We start from the raw sequence: 23,802 nt of genomic DNA, 5'->3' as shown, positions 1-23,802 counted from the left end.
TCTCTCTCTCTCTCTCCTCCTCTCCTCCTCTCTCTCCTCTCCTCCTCTCTCCTCTCCTCTCTCTCTCTCTCCCTCTCCCTCTCTCTCTCCCTCTCCCTCTCTCTATATCTCTTTCCCTCTCGTGTGTGTTACTGTGTGTATGTGTGTAGAGAGATATTATGTGAACAGAGAGAGAGACTGTTCTAATTAAGTAATACTGTGAAATTATTTAGGCAGGCAGGTGAAATTATGCTATTTCTAAACAGACACTAGACATTTTTGTAGATCTTTACGTCTGTATGTTTGTATGTAGTCTTTACGTATGTTATGGATATAGTCTATACGCAAGATATGGTATAACAAATAAAAGATCATGAATCCTAACATGGCAAAAGCACCCTCTTCATCACTATATATCTAATTCAATGTAATAAACCATCGTCCTCTGCTTTTTAAAAACTAGTTTTGTGTTTCCACAGAAAGGCCATCTCCCTCCCCTCATGAAGAAGATCTTCCTCCGGTATCTGGCCAGGGTTGTCCTTCTAGGGGATCTGACCAAGCGACATCGCGGGCACAAATTGGTGAACGAGGACTATTTGGAGATGGTCAATGCTACAAAGACAAATCCAAGGTAGGCTTCAACTCACATATTTTAAAGTATTCATACGATTCTGTATATTTGGACTCTGACAATTGTTTCGCCGTATTTAGCTATTCCTATAGTACGAATACATTTTATTCGTAGTTCAAACCAGAAAAACCAAGTGGCCAATTGATATCACTTGTTTTTATCATGCACTTTAGCGTTTCTACTCAAAACTCTAATGAAGACATGGCCGCTACTTCGAAGGGTAAAAACAAAACGTATGTACATACAATTTTGAATTGTAAATTTATATATTTGAGTTCTACTTCAAATGTATAAAATGACAACAGTAATTTTTGTACTAAAAGCGTATGTCCTGTCGCTGATAGAGCGACTTTTATTGTCTGCAATAAACGTGGTTATCTTCATCGTTTTGTCATTTAGGCCATGTTGATTTGAGTATATGGATGACATCCGCGCGCGTAAATTTTTGGCCGTTTCCAAAACAAAAAGTTTTCAACCATACTGTAAATCGTACAAAACAGTTGCAAAATGAGCAAAAATATACCATAAGTTACAAAAAAAATTAATAAAAACTATACCAATGTCGTGGAATGCCAAAATCAAACGAAAAAAGACGAAATTGTAAAGAAATGAACTTGAAGACTAGATTATTCGCCAAACCATATTCTGTGCCATTTGCTCAACCCTCATGACCACGTAGATTTCATAATGAAAAGAACTTTTTTTTGGCAAAACTTTTTTTATTCGCACGTGCGCATCAGTTTTGGGGCTCCCGGAGGATGTCATCCATATAATAAATCAACATGGCCTTACAGTAAACCACCAACACCGAAGACCCAAATGGAAATACTACTGTGCCTGGGGGACACCGTCAGGGACCTGGGCAGGGCGGTCAACAAACTGGCGATGTCGGGCTCATCAAAGACTGGTGCCGAGGAAGAGGAAGTCAAGACGGACTATCAGAACTTGGCCAGGGTCTTAGATAGGATGTGCGTGGCTCTCTATATCTTTGGTGTGATACTATCTATTCCCATCATCCGATACTCGGCATGAAGAAATGGTACAGTAAAGAAGGCATAATTAGCCTCTACCACTGGCACCGCGGATCGCTGGAAAAATAATAGAAATTGGCCGAAATAAAGGGATACTGTAGTATACCAGGGGAGTTAGCCTTTCAAAGAGGATCCAAATTATATGCACCACACAGGCTCCGTGGGTCGCATATTGGATCCTATCTGGCTCAGGCTAACTCCCTTGGTATACTTTCTTTATTTCGGCCAATTTCTGTTATTTTTCAGCGATCCGCGGTGCCTGGTAGAGGCTAGGCATACTTCGTGCTTTCACGAACACGAACTTTAGACTTCTGGAAAGTATATTTTGTGGTTTTGTTACCGTCAAGTCCGCAGACGGCGTCGGGGACAAGTTTTTTGGGGGATTTCACGAATGCTTAGGAACATTACACTACTTTCTAAATTCCTGAATACATATCCCACTTACTCCCAACCGTCGCATGCCGGATCACCTGCCAAAACTGAGCACCTCCCACACACCATGCGTGTAATTCCAATCTTCGCGGCCATTTTGAAAAGTGGTCCCGCGAGAGTACAGCGCTATACACGGGAACGTACGTGATCTTGTACGAAAACGAGACTGGCCGTGATACTCGGCCTACAGTGTTCTATCTTTCATAATGGCTTTAAGTGTAGGACGTCCGAGCGGTGACGCGTCTTTCTCGGTAAGTTACGATCTTCCACGCGACAGACACAGAGATGCAAACTCACTACTCAGCCACCCAAAAATATTAACCATACTACTCCAAGGGGGTCCCGACAGCGCTCTATGCTAAATTTTGAGAGCTGGCTACGTATTACGCTGAATTCAGGAAAACTCTCGATTACGCTTTACGCTAAATTCCAAGTGGCTACAACGCATTACGTAGAATTAAAACGGCGAATACGCTCTACGCAAAATGCGCCAATTACGCTCTGCGTTGAATTCGAGCGGTCCGTCTACGTTCTACGTAGACTGATTAAAATGGCCGATTACGCTCTACGGAAAAGGGCATGCGGGCCCCCATTCAAGATGGGTGGCTGATATGTCCCAACAAAACCTGCCTTGTTGCCCCTGTCACACTGGGAAGGTTTCCAGGCTGTTCCTTCATACGCATATATCCGAGCACGGCGAACGCTACAGCTTCCTTGTAGTCCACGTTAATTCCCACTGACTCTGTCGTGGCCACCTTGACCGGACTCAAAGCCTCCCGAAGTCTGCCCATCAAGAAGCTAATAAAACAAGAAAACAATGTCCTTGTATACTAACCAATGTTTCGTTGTAAAAGCACTAATCACTGTGCATAAAATATAACATCTGTGTACATAATATCACCAGGGTACATAATATCACCACCTTGAGAAACAGTGTGCTGAAAGATATTTTTACTGCAACATACTTTTGGAATGCACTCCTACATACCTCGAATGTAGGACCTTGCAGTAAAAATCTCTTTAAAATTTAGATAGTACTACTATTTCTCAAGGTGTTGATATTATGTACCCTGGTGTTATTATGTACACTAACGTTACAACAGAAAAAAAATTACCAGAAAACCTCGGTGTTCCAGTAAAAAAATTCAATATCAATGGAAGTTGATTCTCCTCTAAAAATAGGGTTTGTACAATTGCGAACTGAAAGTTTTTTTAATTAATAAATCATCTATTAGTTTTAGAATTCTTCTAACCCTTGTCCTGCTGGCATGCCTGGCACAATATTTGTCAAGAATTTTATGTCTTAATTAGATCATAGACCCCCCCCCCTTTTTTTTTCTTTTGCTCTGCAGCGACATTGATACCTCCGCATTTGTTGCGTTTCGCTGCAGTGTGATGCGTTACACGAGAAATACCCACAAATCGTACCTATACAGGGTGCTATATAGATGGTACTGCATGTGCAGAACAACAATTGTTGTGCTCCGCAGGACAAGTATGCAATAAATTCGGCTAACGTCAACTACCAGGCCTCATTCTATCCCTGACTACCGTGGTGGTAACATGGGCACAGGGCTGGCTAAGGTGGTGAACAAGACATTTTGGGTTTCAAACATATTGACAACAGATAATGAATTTATGTACAGTTGTACGTATTGGGGTCACCTTGTGGCGCCGAATGGCAGCCACACAGACCCTTGCGGCAGTTCCACGAAAACGTGGAACAAATATGTATCATGTGTATTATGTGTATTATTATGTGTATCATTACCATTTGTATCATCTGATTGTAAACCCTGCATCAATTCAGCACTATGAGGCTGCGATTGCACGGGTGATGTTTGGCCAATAAACCATTACATGACATAAGGTAATGACCTAACACAGAATACAAAGTTACGACAACACAGTCTTGCCAAGGTTTGCCTGCTAGTGTGATAGAGATTGTCCGGCAGTTTCCTGTACAGTTCTAACAGATACCCACTCTACACTGTTTTCTCATACTACCAAATTGACACCACAATTACAAGCCATATTTCTAGAAATACTTACTATCCAAGCTAATTCAGTTGTGAGGTTGACATTTTCTATATATCTACAATTAGACACTTTGATAAAATTAAACTTTGACAGGGCAGTTTGAAAAATTAAAATTTGACCGCGAGGTTGGTTTTTCCAGAACCTGAAAGCTGCGGATAGTATTTTCTAGATCTTGATTATGTGACTCAGTTACAGCTATCCCGATCATTCTGTATGGCTTGATATTTTTATTTTGAAAACCAGTTTAGAAAAATATTTGAATTTTTTACAGTTATTATGCTAATATGTCCGTGTCGTTGTTTTTGGTGGCTGGACCGTCTAGCATGTTTATAAGTTTATGTGGCTATGGGGGTCAATTCACTATTCAAGTTGCTGGAGAAGCTACAGCACTAGTGGGGAGTACTTCATTAGTGCGTTGCCCTGGGCGTCATTTCTTCCTGTTTGATATCCAAAGGTTACGGAGAAACAGATAATGCACAGTGTCAAACTCTCAAAGTAAGACCGCTTTGAATACGTGAACGCTTTGAACATGAGACTTCCTTCAGTGAACCGTATACGTGAGTGTATTAATGAGTTTTTCTGTACCTGTTATGACTTCCTCCTCCACTAACAAGCACTTCATCTGGTCCTTTCGGTAGAAACTCCCTGTAGCTGTAGGCTACGGACTGCACAGTCAGTTCTGGTTATTGAAGTGAAGATATGAAGCATTAAGTACCTGATTTTTTCATGTGTAGAATAGATTAAGTGTACGTGGCTATCTTATATCAACCTAGTGGGATACGGTTATCAGTTATGCTGTTCATTTGTTTTCATATATTTCAGTGTGCAAGTCTTGCTGTTGTAAGATAATTCAATAATCACAATTTCAGTTTTTTTTTCATTTGTAGTTTATATTTAGCTTATAATTACTGGAATATGGAAATCACAACAACATATATTTAACAAGTGCAACTGTAAAAAAAGATGGTTATTGGCGATTAGAATCCATAGTGTTGCCAACATTCAATCGGGTTTTGGCTTACATTTACTCAGTGCGTCTTACCCTAGTAGGATATTGTATAAAATAAACCAATGTATGATAAAAGGGAAAACTGTTTAAAAACCTATGGTCCACTTTTGGTTTTGTTTATTTATATCATCATTAGTGAATACATTTTCTACTATTCTTCATGGAGTTCAATTAAAACATACAAAATATAACAACTGAATATAATAAAATAATGCAACAGAATTAACAGAACACTAACTTTTAGGACTAACGACTTAACCAGTCATTTGACATTTCAGTACAGTAACTAACAAGACGTTTGGAACCCAAACATACAAACCTGGCATAAATTCGCGCCACTCAAAACAATACTCTCGTCCAGGAACTAATTAGATAGCTAGTAGTAAAGGTGTCTAATATACTATACTTGCTAACCTGTCAACGTTGCCATGATGTCCACATCAGTCAGCTGTACAGATCTGCAGTCTTTTATCCTGTCCTGTAGATAGTCAGCTGTGTACAGCTCTCTCCCTGTGGACTTGGGAGGTCGCTTCTTGAAAAACTCCTGCCAAACGAGAAATCAGAGATTTCAAACTTCCTGGCGGTAAATAAATAAATAGGGCAACCTCGGCTGCCTGAATTCGGTTATGTCAACTACCAATAGCTGCTCCCTCTGAGGCCATGTCGATTTGATTATGACTTCTTGTTGAAAAGGGTAGACACAACCACATTCCTCTGCAACAAAGAATCTGTCATTATTGTAACCTAAATGAGATTGAAGACGAGAATCATTTTATTATGGACTGTACTCTGTATAATGATGAAAGATTCTCTTCAATTGTATACTACATTATTTCCCTACTTTTAGAATTTTAGACAGAAAAGAAAAATTCACATTCCTCATGAAACTCAATAATCCTCGTACTATAAGCTCCATCTGTTCTTACATGTACAACTGTCTTAAGAAGAGAGAAGAAGCAGAACCTGTACATATGTAGTTTTACTATAGATATATTTTAGTCTACCATCTTTGTTTACCATGACCTGTGCTTAGTTCGAATGAGCAAAATGTACGATAAAGGTCTTTCATTCATTCATTATATGGATGACATCCTCTGAATCTCAAAACTGATGCGAGAGTGAGAATAAAAAAAAGTTTGGCAAAAAAATTAAATCTACGTGGTCATAAAGGTTGACTAATGATGAACACACAGAGTATGGTATGCCGAATAATAGAATCAAGGAGGCTATAAGGGCGTTTGAACCTTCTTGATAGAATCTTTATTTTCATTTCTTCACATTTTGTTCTTTTCCTTTGAAATTATATTATTAATTTTGACATTCTGTGATATTAGTATCGCTCTCTAATAATGTTTTTGCAATCTTCGGCATATATTTGCCAATTTTGCAGTTGCTTCGTACGATTTACCGTAAGGTCGAAAACTTTTTTAAACGGACGAAAACTCATGCGCGCGCGGATGTCATCCACATAATCAAATCAACATGGCCTAAATAAAAAAAACTAATAAAGGAATATCTTTGATGCCATAAAGTCGTGAGCATATAGAAACATGATTACTAGTCACCTGTTCGAGCCATTTTTCCACCAACGGCTTATGTATCCTTCCGCCTCTCGCAAGTCTGCCGTCATCATCGTGAGGTTGACCGTACAACAGCCGGGCAGCCATGTCGATAAGAACGTTACCGGGACCCGTGTCGAAGCCTAGGACCTAAATAATCACACAGTTAAATATCCACTCTTTATCCTGTATACCAACGTTATATTAGTTTTAAAGTAGATGTAGTAAGTTAAATAAGCAGACCGTATATAGAACTCCATGTTAGCATATAGTTTTTTTTTTAATTTGATAATTCCGCAGAATTCTGGCTCCAGTTCCAGAATTCTGCAGAATTAGGTTAATCTGTAAGAGGTTCTTGATGGCTGTCGCGTATTTCTTACATCATTTTTACCTATAGTTTACAATATTAGCCCATCTAGATGTAAGGTTGCTGAGATATGGTAATTAGTCCGGAATTAAACTGTTATTTCAGTTTATCCATAACTGACCTGGTCGTGGTTGCCATTTGGGGGGAGGTAGGTCACGTTCCCAATCCCTCCGATGTTCTGACACGTTCGCGTTTGCCTGCGGTCCGCGAGGAGCAACCAGTCTACCATGGGAACGAGAGGGGCCCCTTGCCCCCCGACCTCTATGTCGGCCTTGCGGAAATCACTCACCACCACGACACCTGAGTTTGGGTGACAAAAAGACCGATCATGACTGTCCATCACAATTAGCAGTTCAACCAATGATAGCATGGCAATTAGCGGTTCGACCAATGAGAGGGTGGCTGAATGTCCGACCTCTATGTCGGCCTTGCGGAAATCACTCACCACCACGACACCTGAGTTTTGGGTGACAAAAAGACCGATCATGACTGTCCATCACAATTAGCAGTTCAACCAATGATAGCATGGCAATTAGCGGTTCGACCAATGAGAAGCTAGGGTGGCTGAATGTCCGTCAAATATGTACATTTTTGTGTTGCATTCCTAGTCCTAGAGTTCTAATCCTAGAAGATCGGTCTATAAGTAATTTCATTCGGCATAAATCCAAACAGAAGGAACTGGACATCACATCATAATACCTACGACATGGCAAAGCTGACAAGAAATAGATATATGACATCTGAAGATTTCAACACTTAATTGTTTAGATCATGGTTTCTTAGTGCCTTTGTTGTCATGTTGTTCCTATGTTTGTTTTGTTTTGTTTTGTTTTGTTCTCCAATCGTGTGAATTTCACACTACTCTTCCTGGAGTCCGTAGTGAATAATCAGATTAGTATTTGCACCATCGCACATCCGGGCATGCCCCTACTCTTTTTCGAAAGGTGTGGTGGGTTCTTCAACGTGCGTGGGGTGTGGCTCTCCCCAAACACGGGACCTCCATTTAACGTCCTATACGTGGGACGTCCCTAGGTACTCATTTGCACCTGAGTGAAGTGTGGAAAGTGCCTTTCCCAAGGGCACAAGATCGGTGACCAGGTGGGGTTCGAACCCGGGACCTGTTGGTTCCGGGCCGAAGACGCTACCGCAACGCCACACGACCCCACGCGTGATGTTCTACTGTATGGTTCTTTCCCCGGCCACTGAAAAAACAGCTTGCTACAATTAGTGGATCTATGAACTCAAACGCCAACTAGCACGTCTGCAGAACGCACTGCGTCTGTGCGAACCCCGTAATGCATTGCGCACTAGTTAGTACTTGGACAGAACGCCACACTCTTTAAACAACGTCGTATTCGCGTACTTTATAAGGGTGACACTGTCCATCTATAGTTTTCAAATGTTTTATGGTCTGCAACGGGCAAAATCTGTGTTTCGCCCAGGGACAGTACGTGCTTACTGCTACTCAAACTACAACCACCTGTGCGCCTTGCGATGACTGCCCCTCGGCCGAGTTGTACGGAGTGCCCCAGCCTCGTCCCACCAGTCTCCGTGAGTGCAGGCGGTCTGTGGAAGACGGTTTGACCGTGAGAGCCGATGACAGTGGGCTTGGTCGCCTCTCTATCCATCACCGTTGCCGCGGTTTCGGCAAAGGCCTCCGCCACGCGGTCGTCCAAGTCGCACAGTTGGTCGACAGTCAACTGTTTTCCCGAGCAGACCGCGCCTAGGTCTTCTTGCAGTCGGTTGTCGTAGGGAAACGTCTCCGCCACGACCTGTCGCACCTCTAAACGGCCGTTGTCGTGCTCTATGATGTCCACTAGCGCTGCGTCGATGCCATCCATGGAGGTTCCGCTCATCAGACCCAAAGCCCGGGTTGTTTTCGTGGCGAATTCCATCGCAATATTAAAGTTTCTGTGTTCTCGTCTTCCGCCCACGTTGACCTTTAACCTTTTAACGCAGTTTGCATTGTGACGTTGTGACTTTGTTTAACCTGCTGGTTCAGTTACATAGGCCAGTCCATTTTTAAAAAGGGGAGTTAGCCAATGACTTCAACAAGAAGCCTAGGAAGACCTACTCTAGGCCGTTCTCAAACGAAGGTCCAACCCACGACAATAAAGTTCCGATTGTAAGTAGGCCCATAGCACGTCAGCAGAACGTACTACGCCTGTGTGAAACCCGTAATGTACTGTGCTTAGCACTTCTCATTTCAGGTAGTATTCCCGTCTGTATTTCTAAAACGTCACCTCGGAAGATCGTCTCCAACCGGCGAAATTCTGATTCAACGTTCCTTCCAACATAAATTTGCTCAGCGATTACTTTATGTTTTATTTTATTGTGTATGGGGATTACCCCCCAGGGTACATTGAAAACCGCCCTCCAGGGCGATATGTTCTCTGGTCAAATAAATAAAAACAAACATCCAGCAGAAAAAATACTTTACGGAATCATGAAAAATAGTTTATTAATTAATGAATTAACTATTTGAAAAATATATTAGCGGAAAAAAGACAGAGCTCGGATTTAAGCCTGGGTCAAAAAGTTTAATTCTAAAACCCTGACGCCATGAAATATCCCGATGTGGACGTAGTGTGCTGATAACTACTTAAAGTCTGTTACTCTGCGACATCGGTTCCGCTAAGCTGTAATATGATGTATGATTACGACGAGAATTAAACACCTCATACCCTGGTGATTTTCCTGAGGATTCTAGCTTGAGTCCTTCTGAACTCAAAGGTACACTTGAGGCAAAGTAAAAGGTCAGTAAAGGCAGGAGTAGGCTGAACTCTGTCATTCTTGAGAAAGACAAATACCAGATATTTAGTTGAAACCCAAAATTCCAAATGCTATGCTGTGATTTGATGTATGTAACGTTATATGTATGCTGCCTGCGGATATGAATAAGCCTCATTAAATAGATGCTCGATTGGTGTCCGGATATGGGAAAAAAACTTTTGTTGTGTTTCATCACCTCAGGCATTCTCGTTTGGCTTGACACTTCAATCGACTGTTGTCATGGCAACGATAGCGGTAAGATGTGTGAAGCTCTGGTAACACTGACGCAGCGAAGACGCATTTATGATCATCTTCAGTGTTCAGACGCTACCGTCGAGGTTGTCATCTAGTCATCTTCGGAAAAGGTAGAAAGCCCAAAATCAGCGGGTTTTCTTTTACAATAGGCAACGTACGTGTCTTCAGTAAACATCGCAAAATGAACGTCAGCAGAACGCGTGTGTCCAGTTACAGCATCGTCGGCGCCTTCTGCTTTCAGGTATCATGAAAAGCGTACAGTAATTACAGGATGGGTAGTTGCTGTGAGCAGTATTTTGATACCTGATTAATTTGGATCGTGATGTTTTCAATACGATTTGCAGGCATCATATTCTCTATGGTTTGACATTGATTGGGATCAAGCGCATCTGTTCTATTGATCAAGTGATGGTTGCCGCGGGGGAGTGAAACTGTGGTAACACTGACGTACATAGTAGAAAAGAAAAGAATCTAGATTCGTCAATGCTTAGTTAACCAGTTGTCAGATGGTTGAGATAAGGTGGAAAGCTCCGATTTATCGATTCCCACGAGAGGCAACGTACGTGTCTTCAGTAAACATCGCAAAATGAACGGCAGCACGGGGAACCTTACCGGAGGAAACTCCACGGTGTTCGAGACTTTCGGGCCGTGTTTTCTCTGGCACTTGGAGAACAAGTTTGAGTACGACCTGGCCGTAGCTGCGTGCTCTCATCTCCCCGATCTGTTTCTGGAGGAGAACAAGAAAGTCGGGATCGCCTCCGCCGCTGTCGGGACAGTCGCTCTCCTCATGAACATCGTGGTTTTGTCCGGAGTGCTGAAAAACCATCAACTGTCTAAACCCATGTTCATGTTTGTGGCAAACCTGGCTACAGCGGACTGTGTGGCCGGTTTGTTCTCGTTCTTGTTCTGCGCCTGCTTGCAGTTGGAACTGACTCGACCGTGGGCAATGATGGGCTTGTACTGTGCCTTCTTTTTAGTGTTGGTCTCATCAGCAGTTGGCGTGGTCCTCCTGTCCGGAGACCGTTATCTGGCCATCCTCCACCCGATATTCTACCAGACCCGCATGTCTGGGCGACACGTTGCCGTGAGTTTGGGGATCGCGTGGCCAGCCTGTGTGCTCGTCTGCTTGTCTCCTCTCATGGGGTGGAACTGCATCGATATGGACACCGAAACCTGCATGACGATGCTGCCCGTAGGTTACGTGATTCTGATCAACACCATCTTGTCAATGGCCGTAGTGATAGTGGTCTTGGTCAACGTCAGAATCTTCATCGAGCTGAAGCAGCGCTTCTCCAGACTGGGACCCCCCGAGAACCCTCGAGACGATCTGCCCGCCGACCGCCGCAGGGAACAGCGAGTCGCGGCCAGACAGTACCAGCAGCTCCAAACCGTGTGGAAGATGCAGGTGACCGTTGTCATCATTGCCGCGGTATTCATCATCTTCTGGCTTCCCATTTGTATCGGGGGTGTGCGGCACCTTTTGTGCTTCGCAAGAGAAGACTGTGAGATAGAGGCAAGGCCATTCTGGGGGTTGCTGATCGCGCTCTGTAATTCGGCGATCAACCCGATCATCTACGCACTCAGGATCAAGAAGATTCGGGAAGCCGTGCATCGCAGGGCGCGACGACTCGCCACCGCGGTTCGGGAAAAGTTGGGGTGGTCATCGAACCAAGTGGTGAACATTCAGATTGTTGGAGATCCAGGAAGAATGGACGCATGCGCAGCTGCTGCTGGATCGAGTACGGACAGTCGGACTGACCAGCCGCCTAAATGGGCAGTCAGCCGAAGAGCGGCAGAGAATCCTAGAAACGCACTGAGATCAAGCAGTGATGTGGATGCGGGGACAATGGACGCTGTTGCTGGACCAAGTACGGACAGTAGGACTGACCAGCCGCCTAAATGGGCGGTCAGTCGAAGAAAGGGTCCCAGAAACGCACCGAGATCAAACCGCGTTGGAGTTGCGGGGTCAATAGACTCTGTTGCTGGACCAAGTACGGACAGTCGGACTGACCAGCCGCCTAAATGGGCGGTCAGTCGAAGAAAGGGTCCCAGAAACGAACCGAGCTCCAGCCGCCCAGATGTGTTCTTCGTGGCCTCCTCAAGGTCGGTGAAGATTCCTGGACTGATTGAAATCTCAAGCAGCGGGGAAGACACCGACTGAGAAAGGTGAGTAATGTCTTAAAGATTTTATGTGGACAGAAGTATCAAGAGATCATAAGTCATATGTCTTTATCCTGTATGAATTTATTGATGTCCATGATTTTCTTCATTATAAACTCCTCTTGCCTGTGCCTTTCAAAATGATAATCAAGCTCACCAACGCTAATTCATTTGAGTCTGTAAAATTAACAGAAATTATTTTCTATTGGTTATATTAGGATATAAAATACTTCATACCGTGAGATACAGAAAGACTATTAATATTAAAAAGAAAACCGTATTTGTTATTTTACCATCTCTTTGTGGCAATGCAGACGTCATAGCTTTCTAGACCTGGCTAATTATACACTTTATCTGTATGCTGTATGTGCTATTTGGATATGTCTTGTCTTGAGATGTATATGTACTTGCTACGTTTGAAATCTTTTAATCATAACACGGCTGACAGATTGGCACTTATAGGCTACAAACATTCTGCATTCTGTCTGTGTGTCTGTAAACACGACAACTCGAAAAGGCATGGAGAGATTGTCTTGATATTTGGTATGTGGCCTTCATGAGTCCTAAAAATGACTGGATTTTGGATCCCCTGGTGGCTCGTTTAGGTACTGCAGTGGAACGTATGGTTTTGATACCTCTTTATCTGGACATGCTAGGGTCTCGAATGTAGTGATTCTTGACATGAGTACATTTGTAGATGTAAATTAGGATATAATTTGCATACTAGATAAGGAAATCTTAGAAATCTGCTTTATTCCAAGACAGGACTATTCAAACTAATGACATATACTGCGTCCATGCAAATGCGGATCTTATTTGCATAATCAATAATAAAAAGTCGTGTTTTTTTTTTCTTAATTTGTTTTCAGGATTCCGGCCTCCACAACCCCTTGTCCATGGAATAATGAAAAAGTAAATTAACGAAGACCTCTATTGTATATACATACATACGTACCCACTGGGTTAAAGTGCAGGTCACAACAAAGGAATAATTTGTATATAACGTCACATGTATATAGTTAACATACATAAGCTACCGTGAGCACTTCTAGCTTCTCTGTGATCTAACAAGAACAGACATGTTTTAGGACAAGAGGTTTGTGTTAGGTCATTAGAAATGTGAATTATTACCTTCGCCAAGAAGGTTATGTTTTCAGTAGCGTTTGTCTGTGTGTGTGTGTGTGTGTGTGTTTGTGTGTGTGTGGTTTAGCAAGATAACTCGAGAAGCAGTGGATGGATTGGAATGAAACTTGGTAGGTGGGTAGGTCTTCATGAGACCTAGAAATGATTAGATTTTGGGCCCCCTTGCGGCTTTCCTAGGTACTGCAGCTGAACTTCCGGTTTTGATATTTCATGTTCTGGACATGCTAGGGTCATGAATTTTGGTTGGTAGATAGCTCTTGGGGTAGGGAAGAAGTGACATGAGTTTGGGTCCCCTAGCGCCTTGTTCTGGAACTGCAGGAGCACTTGTTGAAAAAAATTTGAAGGACGATAACTCAAGAACCGGTTGACGTATTGTCGTGATTTTTGGTATGTAGGTAGTTGAAGTGATGCTTGACATAATCAGATGGCAATTATGCAAATCAGGAGCTAATTTGCATAATTCTATAAATCTGCTTTGTTCGATAATAGAACAATGAAACACTTGTGACATCTACTTGAGAACGAGAAAAACAGCTGAGGATATAGATTATGTAAATGAGGACCTAATTTGCATAATTAATGGAAAATTCTTACAATGCCATAGTTGTAACTACTGCACCCCGAATTTCATACATTTGTACTTGCCACATTTGGAAGTTAAGTGAAGGTGAACATCAATTAATATAATTTATTCAAATTTTGACCTGATTTGCATAATTTATGAGGAAGTGCTATAATAGCCTTTTTGTTATGATAAGGCTGTCATTGGATGGAGAATATGATCAACTGAAATAATCCATGCAAATGAGGCTCTTATTTACAAAATCAATGATTAAAATTGTATAATTTGCCACCCGCAAGGGTTAACATCATTTGGCGAAGGTATGAGATCGTGGAACTCTTGTTCTGTATTAATTAGGTTTATGTGTGAAGTAGTGTAACGTTGCTGTTCATTTCTCTCGAGCTCGTTGTACAGACTAGATCCATTCTACTACAAAGTGATCTTCAATCATCTACATAAGTAGATAACATTTATGTAAATTAGGATCTAATTTGCATGATAGATGAGGAAATTTTGTAAATCTGCTTTATTTCATCAAGAAATTCTATACATCTGCTTTGTTCCATCAGGAAATTCTGTAAATCTGCTTTCAGATTTCTGATTGTGTAGCTTGTGACTATTGTGACAGCAGTCCTGTGCCGCGTTTATTGTGGATATTTAGGTAACTGTTACTACCGTTATCATAATGTGACAGTGGGGGGTTTGACATCCCTGGAGCGGCACTCTTCGTCAGAACTCTCAGGGCAGGGATGAGAACCACTGTAAGAAACAAGAGGAGCGAGAGTAGAAACAGATAAAAAATCCCTGCTCCCGGCCAGCCGGGGTTCGAACCCACGACCTCCCGAGCACTAGTTCAGACTCCGACGCTCTAAACCACTCGGCAAAAAGGTCTAGACCCCACGGTCTGGTCAGTTGGTTAACGCAGAGTAGAAGGCGTAGTTTCCTAGCGCCAGGGCGTAGTGGAACCAGTCTACACGGGGGATGGAGAGAAAGCTCCCCTCGTCCCCAATCACCAACCCGGACACCGCGTACAGAACCGCTCCCGCCACGCCTGCGGTGTTCCCGTTCATTCCGCACACGATTCCCGCCGAAACCACAGAAATCCCGCTGAGGAGAAGGGTGGCAAGTTCCGACAGGTTTGGCGGGAGGAACCGCCGGGCGACAAGCAGTAGGGCAGCTCCTACCAACCGATAGTCCGTCCAAAGGTCGTGGCCACCGGCGGGGGCCATCTTCTTGTGCAGCGCGGCTGAAATGCAGGCGGTTCCCAGGACGTTAGCTAGCCACGAGACCGCCTGGTGAGCCCGGACCAAGCCGGCAGGCGGCAAACCTTGGCCGAAGCGCAAAACTCCGAGTCCCGCGGCGACGCCGATCACCAAGAAGCCCGCCGACCCGACTGGGGAGGGGCGCCACAGTGTGACCGCTGGCAGAAGAGCAGAGGCCGAGAGGACGAAATCAGACACGGCGGTGCTGATTTGAGCAGCAGACATAGTCCTAAACGTGTCAGTGCCTCCTGTGTTCCACAAATTATACAGCAAATGGCAGCCCAGAAGTCAAGGACAAGTGTTTTGGACAGAGAGAATCTGCTAGATATTCGGTAACCGGAAGTGGCGTCTGCAACCGGAAGGGGCGGGGCAGTTTGACCCGTATTTGACCTGATGATCAGCTGAGTACTGCAGCTGCAAGGTAAGTGATCGACGTCCTTTAGTCAAGTGAAATAGTAACTTTTTATATACTTCGATAACTACGGTTTAGATATTCATACTTAATAACAGCTTATTGTGGCAAAACTGGAACTGTCTTGAATTCTGCCTGAAACACCATATCTAGTAGGGTCCCTTTGTGTGAATTATGTTAACACGTTATATAAAGTAAGGCCCGATTTAGACTAGAAACGGTATACCGTTTCGAAACGGTATGAAACGTTTCGACACAGAAAACGGTTCGCGTTTCGGGCCGCCCGTGAAAGCGTTTTATTATGTTAATTTTAAGGCCCGATTTAGACTAGAAACGGTATACCGTTTCGAAACGGTACGAAACGTTTCGCCACAGAAAACGGTTCGTCTTTAGACACAGAGGCGGAAGCGTTTCGGGCCGCCCGTGGTGCAGGATGTTTCTGACCCACAGTGACCTATGATGACCTCCCCAAACCGCTTCTACGGTTTGCCTCATTGGCCTTATGATACTTGTGTTTCAGGGCCTTGAACTTCGCCCGAACCTGCTTTGGGGTGCGTAAATACCCCTCAGCCGCCAGCCCGTCCACAAGCATCTGTATGCCCTCCCTATTACGCGAGGTCTCCAAGCGGGATTGTATAGTTTGATCGGCCGACAAGCTGATCAAGCAGCGGATCTCTTCTTGGGTCCAGACCCTCCCCTGGCCTTCTGCCATCCCCCCAGACATAAAGGATGACGAAAATTCGAGAAATACATGATATAAAATGGCGAAAATGGACACAATCGAATATGGCGCGAATCTACCAGAAAATGGACGCGCGCGGGCTTATTAGCATGTGATTAGCATATGACACATGACCTGGTTTACCGTTTCAAGAAACCCTTTGACTTTAGACCTAGCAAAAAGCGTTTCGGGCCCCCCGCTGAAGGGTTCTGAAACGGTCGAAAACCACGATGGAGGTGGTTTTCGGAAACGGTCCGCGAAAACCCATAATAAACCGTTTTTTCCTCTTTAGACCGGGAACGGTTAACCGTTCCGAAACGTTTCCCTGGCCAAAACCCCTTAAGCGTTTCTAGTCTAAATCGGGCCTAAGATTTCAGTATGTCAATTTCAGTATTGTAAGATTTCAGTATGTCAAAAATGTTTTTCCTCATAAACTGGGTTGTATAATAAAAGTCTTGTTTTCTGAACTCCTTATAGCACATGTCTACATTAGAAATACTTCTGGGTTTAATACCGGTGTAGTTAAACTTAGGCCACACTGATTTAATTTTATGGATGACATCTGTGCACACATAACTTTTGCCTAGTTCTAAAAAAAAAAGATCACTTTGGCCTGGATGCCATCCTCTATATAGTCCATGTTAGCTAGCGACAATAGGAAGCTGACAATAGGTAACTACGGAGGATGGCACCCAGGCTGCCGAAGCTCTTTTTATTTGGCCAGAATTTTTTTTTTATTACGCCCACACGCACTTAGTCCTGGGGGGTCTTCAGAAGATGTCATCCATGAAATTAAATCAGTGTGGCCTTAATGTTTTGAGTGAACAGCTTGTGGGTTTCTTGTCCAGACAGGTTGATAGCACATGGGTGGGAGAGCAGATTGACCAGCAACATGTCAAAAGGTCCCAGAGTCTGACTGGGATCCATGTGCACTTGGGGGAATTCACAAAACCAAGGATTGTACATTTTTCTCTAAAATCTCTGATTTCTTGTGTCCACAGAAAGTATTCTCACTTCCTTTATCGACCAAGATGGCGTCCTCGGGAGATTCCGGTAGCTCCGCTCCGTCGGTGGAGCTGCACTTTGACACTAGGGCAGTGTGCGCTCGCGCTCCCCCGTACCCATCAGGCCCGTCGCTCCCTCCATCGAAACAACATCCACATACATCATGGACACAGTGGACGAGTATGTCCACAAGTTAGAGAATGTGAGTTATCTTAGGCCTAAACCAATTTAATTTGTTGGTTCTCTGATTTGCCTCTTCTATTTTTTTCTGATTTGCAAAAAAAAAAATTCTGGTTTTGAATCAACTCAAAAATGCTCATATTTTGCCCCCAACAGTTGAGGAAAGTCCTTTTCTTCCTACTTGTTACAGTTTTTCCATCTATCAATGCAGTGGTTTGATTAAAAGCTCAAAATTCATGTTTAAATTTTAACCCAACCTTTTGTGTTGACTTCATTGCTCCTGTTGAAGAATTTTGGGCTATAATAGAATGCCTATAGACCTGTTATTATTTTTTTGCCCTGTCACTTCAGATTTTTTTCAGAAAATTCCGAGAACCAACAAATTAAATTGGTGTGGCCTTAGATCCAGAGAACTGATAAATTTCGAGAACTGGCTACGTATTACGCTGAATTCAGGAATCCTCTCGATTACGCTTTGTGTTAAATTCCAAGTGGCTACAACTCATCACGTACAATTAAAACGGCGAATACGCTCTACACAAAATGCGCCAATTACACTCTACGTTGAATTAGAACGGTCTGTCTACGCTCTACGTAGAATTAAAATGGCCAATTACGCTCTACGGAAAAGGGCATACGGGCTCCCCACAAGCTCTCGAGGAGGCCCATTTAGACCCTGAGTTTGTGTAACACAGGCGATGGCTGACCCTATGTTTCTAACAAACAATGCATCTTCTTTCTTTTATGCCCGTCAGAAAGGATACATCTACAGTCGTCATGGCGGCCCCACCCAGGATGGAGCGGCCTATTCCATTAACCAGCTGGAGGGGGGTTACGGCACGCTGGTGTTCTCTAGTGGCATGGCAGCGATGAGCACTGTACTGCTGTCCCTGCTGAAGGTAGGGGTCATGTTTCAAAATACAGTCAAACTTGTTCAAGCCGGCCACCCAGGGGACCAATGAAAAGCGGTCACCTTGGACAGGTGGACTCCTTGAAGAGGGTCACCTTACAATTATTGCAACATGACTGAAACATAAATGGTTTCCAAGTCGAGATGTTCTAATGTCAAATGCTTTAAATGCATGTGAGGAGGGTGACACATGGAACAATTTACGTCAAACAAAAACATCATCCAGCAGTTATCCAGGCAAACTGGCTGGTTTCTCCATGATTTCTCTTTAGTTATCATCAGTAATCTACATGATTGAAAATGATGTGGTCACCATGGGCAGGTATCAGGCCTTGAGCGGACCCAACTCAGGGTGGTCGCGGTCGCGATGGTCAGGTGGTCACCTTGGACAGGTTGCTTAATGCTTGTGTCAATGGGGAAAATTTTTGGGACCGAGAAAAAGCGGTCACCATGGACAGGTGGCCAGCTTGAAGAGATGGTCTCCTTGGCAGGTTTGTCTGTACACTACAAAGTTCTAGTACACAAGAATTTTTTGCCAAGCCAATACATTTAGTTGACTTGTCCTTCCTACTTTGTACTGCAGCTAGGTGCTGAGAATAATAGTCCCAAGCATGTCTGCGCAAATATAACTAGGTACAACTCCTCATTATACATTGTATTATATTGCGTTCATACTTAGAGTAGATGAAACTAAACTTGTTAATGGACAGTCACTTTAAGTTAGTGTCAGACTTAGCCAAGCTTATAAGTTACTAGTATATGTTTCGTTGGAAAGGGGATCCATCAATATCGTATAGTCAAAATATTCAGGCAATGTTAGCTGCTTTCAAAATTCAAACTCTGACAATGTTTTTGACTGTATGCTTATAAAGTTACTTTATAAAGGTATTAACTTTAATAATGTGAGTTGCAACATATACATGTATGTTAAGAATGATGCATATATATATACCTCATGATTTGATTAAACTGCATACCTCCAATTAAGATAACAGTGACAACTTCGTACTCTCCAAGCAGAGGTTGATGAGGGAAGATCGTTACCTTTTTATGTATGGTCTCTTTTTTTTTTGTCGCAACCCCACCTTGGGTGGCAAATTGGACCGGTCCCTCTCTGGCCAGTGGATACTGCCTGGCCAGTTTGATACTGTCTTTTTGCCACCCTAGGATCTGCTTGGAGATTAACAACTTGCTATTTTTTCCTCAGGGAGGGGACCATGTTATTTGTCAGATGCCGGTTTATGCAGGCACCATGAAATTCCTGCAGAGGGCAATGCTGAAGTATGATGTGGAGGTAACTTGGGTAAAGGCTGGCAGTGTGGAGGAGTATGCCAAAAACCTCAAGGACAACACTAAGGTTGAGTATAAACTTACCTTGTGGTGTAAAATTGAGGAGAATAAAGTCTGGTACTCTCCAAGCAGAGGTTTGGGTTTTGGGGGTATTTTTAGCGTGTTTTTAGGCTTTTTTATCGGGGTTTCTCTTTTGCACTGAATTTTTTTTCCCACCAAACCCAACCTCTGCCGGCAGTCGAAAACTTCAATGGGCTATAAACCTAATCATTTCAACACATTTCAGTCGTTCTGCAAGGAGGTGTGAACCAGACGCATGAATAGGCACAGTCAGCAGGAGGCGTGTGGCCCAATGAATGCCTTTCCGACTGCCTAGAAGTGTGATAATCCACCACAATAAAATGGATATCCCTAATGACAGTTTGATGGTTCCCGGGGAGGGGCACTATCGCCTGTTTTGAATAGGTTTGCCCCTCCCCGAGGTGAGTGCCGGCAGAGGTTGGGTTTGGTGGGAAAAAAATTCAGTGCAAAAGAGAAACCCCGATAAAAAAGCCTAAAAACACGCTAAAAATACCCCCAAAACCCAAACCTCTGCTTGGAGAGTAAAAGTCTGGCACCTGGCCAGCGGCTGGGACCTAACTTCCTGTGTCTGACCTTTTGTGGTCTGTGCTTTTAAGGCTATTTCCCCATCCACATATCTGTACACGAAGGTAACAAAGCTTTAGCTAGAGTCAGTCAACAATTTTAAAATACACTTAGGCTGCCATATCATCCATGCTGCGTTAACTGTCTATGTAGGACTCAAACCCAGAACCTTTAGTTGCTAGGTCAACAACCTTAAACACAAGGCCACCGACTCACCCAACCTGTATTAACTGTATGTAGGACTTGAACCCAGAACCTTTAGTTGCAACAGCCCTAAATCCAAGGCCACCATTCCACCTTACCTGTGTTAACTCAATGTAGGACTCGAACCCAGATTTAGGTTGTAAGTCTAAGGCCACACCAATTCAATTTGTCAGTTCTCGGATTCGCCCGCTTCTTTTTTTTTTAAACATTTCAGGCTCTGAATCAACTCCAAAATGCTCATATTTTAGCCCCAACCTTCTCTTCACAGTTGTTACAGTTTTTCTATCTATCTATCTATGTAGTGGTTTGATTAAAAGTTTGAAATTCATTGTTTGAATTACAAACCAGTCTGTTGACTTCATGGCTCCATTCATAGCATTTGGGGCTAGCATAGGATGTCTAGGCCTGTTTTTATTTTTATTTTTTCTTCGCCCTGTCACTTAAAAAATCCGAGAACCAACAAATTACATGTAAATTGGTGTGGCCTTAAGAATGTCTAGTTAGGACTTGAACCTTTAGAGTCTAAGTCTACAAATTCAAACCTGTAGCTCTTGTGGGGAGAGAGCCCAGCTAACCCCCTGTGCACCATCCTGGACCTGGAGGAGTTTGGGAGGTTGGGTCAGTCTCGGGAGGGTCTAATCACCGTGGTGGACAGCACCTTCGCTGGACCGTACCACCAGCAGCCGCTACGCCACGGCGTGGACGTGTCCATGAACAGTTGGTCAGTACTGGTCAATATTTCTCTAGTGGTGTTGTTGTTTTTTTCACATGGATTTATTACCATTGGATAGCAAGGTGTTTTGCTAAATATTTTCTTTTGATGCCTTATTTCTTCTAAATTATATATTCCCTTATCAATTTCATCCCTTGAAGGATACATTTTTTCTATACCTCAATTCTCAAGTAAGAGAGACAAAATTTCGTTTCGTTGAAGAGGTTCATCAGTCACGTAGAATTAACAGTTAGTAGAAATTCTTCGATCAGTGACAGTATTTTTGTAAGGTAGATTACGTACCTCCAAATTTTCGGTGTCGACTGTACACCTTGATCACATTTGGTTTACATTGAAACTTTGAATCACCCTGTAAACCCTGACCGATACAGTCAGACAATGATGATGATGATTGAAACTTCGAAGCTGTTACTGTAATTCACTTTATGTTCACGGTAGCAAAAGTTCAGCAATCAATCAAGCCCCAAGCATCAGGCTGCAGACATGTCCCTCCAGGATGTTCTGTTTTCTGCCAGCACTCTCCAGTCCGTTCTGCTGACCCCTAAAAGTTCACGGTCTGAGAAAAATGGACATGTTCACGGTGGCAGGTCCAGGAAAGAGAAAGAGAAAGTCCAGGAATCATTTGTTAACTGTAATAATAAGTTCACAGTACAGAAGTGACAATGAAAACAGTGAACATAACAGTACAGTGAAAAAATCAGGAATTACTGACTGTAACAGTAATTACATGTATAATGTTTCTGAAAAGAATTCCATTTTCCCACCTGCAGCACCAAATACCTGGGAGGACACAGTGACCTTCTGGCAGGTGCTCTGTCCACCAGCAGGGAGCACCTGTTTGAGACATTCTACACCTGGCAGCAGATGCTGGGAAATAACCTGGTCAGTTGTGATGATGTCACTACAAGTCCTTCATAGTATAGTTTGAAAGTTCATTTGTGTTGGTATACTTCATTATGACAAAAAGGTCCAAACATTCAGACCAACACTGAGTAAACTGGGACTCACTCAAATTTTGAGAGTTGGCTGAAAATTTGGGTGAGTCCTTCATACAATTTCATGTGTTTTCTTGCAAATTTGCATCCCACCACATGAAAACGTAACTGCAAATAAATTTACTGTCGTGGTGATTTTTTACAAATTTGATTTTTATGACCCTTACTTTCATTAGTGGAAAATGATTTAAAAGACAAGCATTAAGTGACCTGTCTTCTTGGGCTTGCACATATGGAAGAAACAACAATGTTGGGCGGGTGGCAACCATAAAGCAATTTAATCAGGCTACGTGATTCGATGATCATGACTGTCTTCCTAAACAGGGTCCGTTTGATGCCTTCCTGCTACACCGAGGCACACAGAGCCTACATGTCCGCATGGAGAGGCACAGCAGTAATGCCATGCACCTCGCACTCTTCCTAGAGAAACATCCAAAGGTGGGAAGAACACAACAAAGCATATCTTTTATGGCAAAATCATACCTCACCAGTAGCTGGCAAGAGAGTGCAGTATCTAATAGTGAAATATTCCCACCGCCACACCCATCCCCACGCCCCAGACAGAAGATGGAGAGATAAGGAGTGCGGAAAAAAGGTCCCCATCCTGTCCAGAGAGCGGCACCAAAATGCTCATCCGAGCCTCACCGACGAGGGTGGGTGGGTGGGGACAAAATTAAACTGTCACCCTGCTCCCTCACCACCTCCCATACCCTCCGTTGACCACCCATCCCCTACGCCTTCCTTTCCATTCACTCCATCCCCAATTCTCTCAATTTTCCCCCCTGCTTTTCTCCTCCCCCGCCGGCCAACTGCGCATTTGTGTCGTTTCTTTCCCCCTTTTATATCTTATCCCTCATTAGCATACCCACCTGTTTCTTTGTCTTCTCTGATTGGTCCCCTTACTAAATAGTGCTAATTGGGCACCTGTCTGTGGCGCGCGGGGACAGGTGTAGCGGTGCGAATAGTGAAATATTCCCACCGCCACACCCATCCCCACGCCCCAGACAGAAGATGGAGAGATAAGGAGTGCGGAAAAAGGTCCCCATCCCAGTCCCTCCATCTCCCCCCAAGCTCTACCGAGTCGTCCTACCCTTCCAAATTCCAACCTTCCCAATCCTTCCCTATCCTTCCCCCTACCCTCTTCTCCTATAACGAATTTTTCATCCGTCCTGACTGTTTCCTAATAAATGAAAATCTTACCACATCATGTGCTCAGTACGAGTTTTATTATTATACAATGTACATTCTTTGCGTGCACCCTATTACACTGCTTTCTCGCATACCGGGACAAAGCCCTTCAAATCGTTTAGATCTTTATATAGCTGAATCAGACTGGTGACAGCTGCCCCATCCCCTCCTGTCATATTGAGGGCTGCTGCCATGTTGCCTGCAGGGCTGTTAGCTTTCAACACCTTAGTCAGTCTCATATAATGCTCCGCGGATGGTTCGGCAAACCAGCCGACGTGCGCCATTATGTCTTGCTTGGACGAGCCAGCGAAAGCCAG

General features: G+C 43.5%; 5 protein-coding genes across 5 annotated transcripts in view; 3 read left to right on the top strand and 2 right to left on the bottom strand.

Moving 5' to 3' along the window:
- Nucleotides 1–1,642, top strand: part of LOC109483203 — a 53,624-nt gene extending 51,982 nt beyond the window's left edge. The window contains exons 33-35 of the mRNA XM_019786184.1: nucleotides 459–610; nucleotides 784–843; nucleotides 1,405–1,642. Coding sequence (XP_019641743.1) covers nucleotides 459–610; nucleotides 784–843; nucleotides 1,405–1,642 — 450 coding nt within the window. The remainder of the gene's footprint in view (nucleotides 1–458; nucleotides 611–783; nucleotides 844–1,404) is intronic.
- A 1,024-nt stretch (nucleotides 1,643–2,666) lies between these two features.
- LOC109483202 (anhydro-N-acetylmuramic acid kinase-like) lies at nucleotides 2,667–8,972 on the bottom strand. The gene is made up of 6 exons (XM_019786183.1): nucleotides 8,529–8,972; nucleotides 7,170–7,348; nucleotides 6,688–6,831; nucleotides 5,537–5,666; nucleotides 4,699–4,792; nucleotides 2,667–2,871 (listed from the first exon to the last, which is right to left on the bottom strand). The coding sequence occupies exons 1-6, from the start codon at nucleotides 8,941–8,943 to the stop codon at nucleotides 2,667–2,669; spliced, it is 1,167 nt and encodes a 388-aa protein (XP_019641742.1). The 5' UTR covers nucleotides 8,944–8,972.
- A 1,683-nt stretch (nucleotides 8,973–10,655) lies between these two features.
- LOC109483201 (adenosine receptor A2b-like) lies at nucleotides 10,656–12,236 on the top strand. Its single transcript, XM_019786182.1, has 2 exons — nucleotides 10,656–11,904; nucleotides 12,151–12,236. Exons 1-2 carry the CDS (start codon nucleotides 10,662–10,664, stop codon nucleotides 12,234–12,236), a joined length of 1,329 nt encoding a protein of 442 aa, XP_019641741.1. The 5' UTR covers nucleotides 10,656–10,661.
- A 2,055-nt stretch (nucleotides 12,237–14,291) lies between these two features.
- Nucleotides 14,292–15,444, bottom strand: LOC109483269. Its single transcript, XM_019786262.1, has one exon. The coding sequence runs from the start codon at nucleotides 15,425–15,427 to the stop codon at nucleotides 14,849–14,851; it is 579 nt and encodes a 192-aa protein (XP_019641821.1). The 5' UTR covers nucleotides 15,428–15,444; the 3' UTR covers nucleotides 14,292–14,848.
- A 79-nt stretch (nucleotides 15,445–15,523) lies between these two features.
- LOC109483268 (L-methionine gamma-lyase-like) overlaps nucleotides 15,524–23,802 on the top strand; it is a 17,930-nt gene continuing 9,651 nt past the window's right edge. Inside the window, exons 1-7 of the mRNA XM_019786261.1 lie at nucleotides 15,524–15,623; nucleotides 17,337–17,542; nucleotides 18,276–18,419; nucleotides 19,638–19,787; nucleotides 21,118–21,290; nucleotides 22,073–22,184; nucleotides 22,622–22,735. Coding sequence (XP_019641820.1) covers nucleotides 17,504–17,542; nucleotides 18,276–18,419; nucleotides 19,638–19,787; nucleotides 21,118–21,290; nucleotides 22,073–22,184; nucleotides 22,622–22,735 — 732 coding nt within the window. The 5' untranslated portion in view covers nucleotides 15,524–15,623; nucleotides 17,337–17,503. The remainder of the gene's footprint in view (nucleotides 15,624–17,336; nucleotides 17,543–18,275; nucleotides 18,420–19,637; nucleotides 19,788–21,117; nucleotides 21,291–22,072; nucleotides 22,185–22,621; nucleotides 22,736–23,802) is intronic.

This window comes from Branchiostoma belcheri, unplaced genomic scaffold (assembly GCF_001625305.1).
Source record: "Branchiostoma belcheri isolate BF01 breed outbred unplaced genomic scaffold, Haploidv18h27 scaffold63, whole genome shotgun sequence".
Classification (NCBI taxonomy): Eukaryota; Metazoa; Chordata; class Leptocardii; order Amphioxiformes; family Branchiostomatidae; genus Branchiostoma; species Branchiostoma belcheri.
This window is presented reverse-complemented; position numbering and strand designations above follow the sequence as displayed.

What these genes read in the sequence shown, in the direction of transcription:
- LOC109483202 (XM_019786183.1), bottom strand. Translation starts at nt 8,943, where the DNA reads ATGGAATTCGCCACGAAAACAACCCGGGCTTTGGGTCTGATGAGCGGA. An exon ending in TGGAAAAATGGCTCGAACAG is followed by an intron (nt 5,667 to 6,687) that starts GTGACTAGTAAT and finishes CTCGTTTGGCAG; the next exon opens with GAGTTTTTCAAGAAGCGACC. An exon ending in CATCATGGCAACGTTGACAG is followed by an intron (nt 4,793 to 5,536) that starts GTTAGCAAGTAT and finishes TTCAATAACCAG; the next exon opens with AACTGACTGTGCAGTCCGTA.
- LOC109483201 (XM_019786182.1), top strand. Translation starts at nt 10,662, where the DNA reads ATGAACGGCAGCACGGGGAACCTTACCGGAGGAAACTCCACGGTGTTC. An exon ending in CGCACTGAGATCAAGCAGTG is followed by an intron (nt 11,905 to 12,150) that starts ATGTGGATGCGG and finishes GCTCCAGCCGCC; the next exon opens with CAGATGTGTTCTTCGTGGCC.
- LOC109483269 (XM_019786262.1), bottom strand. Translation starts at nt 15,427, where the DNA reads ATGTCTGCTGCTCAAATCAGCACCGCCGTGTCTGATTTCGTCCTCTCG.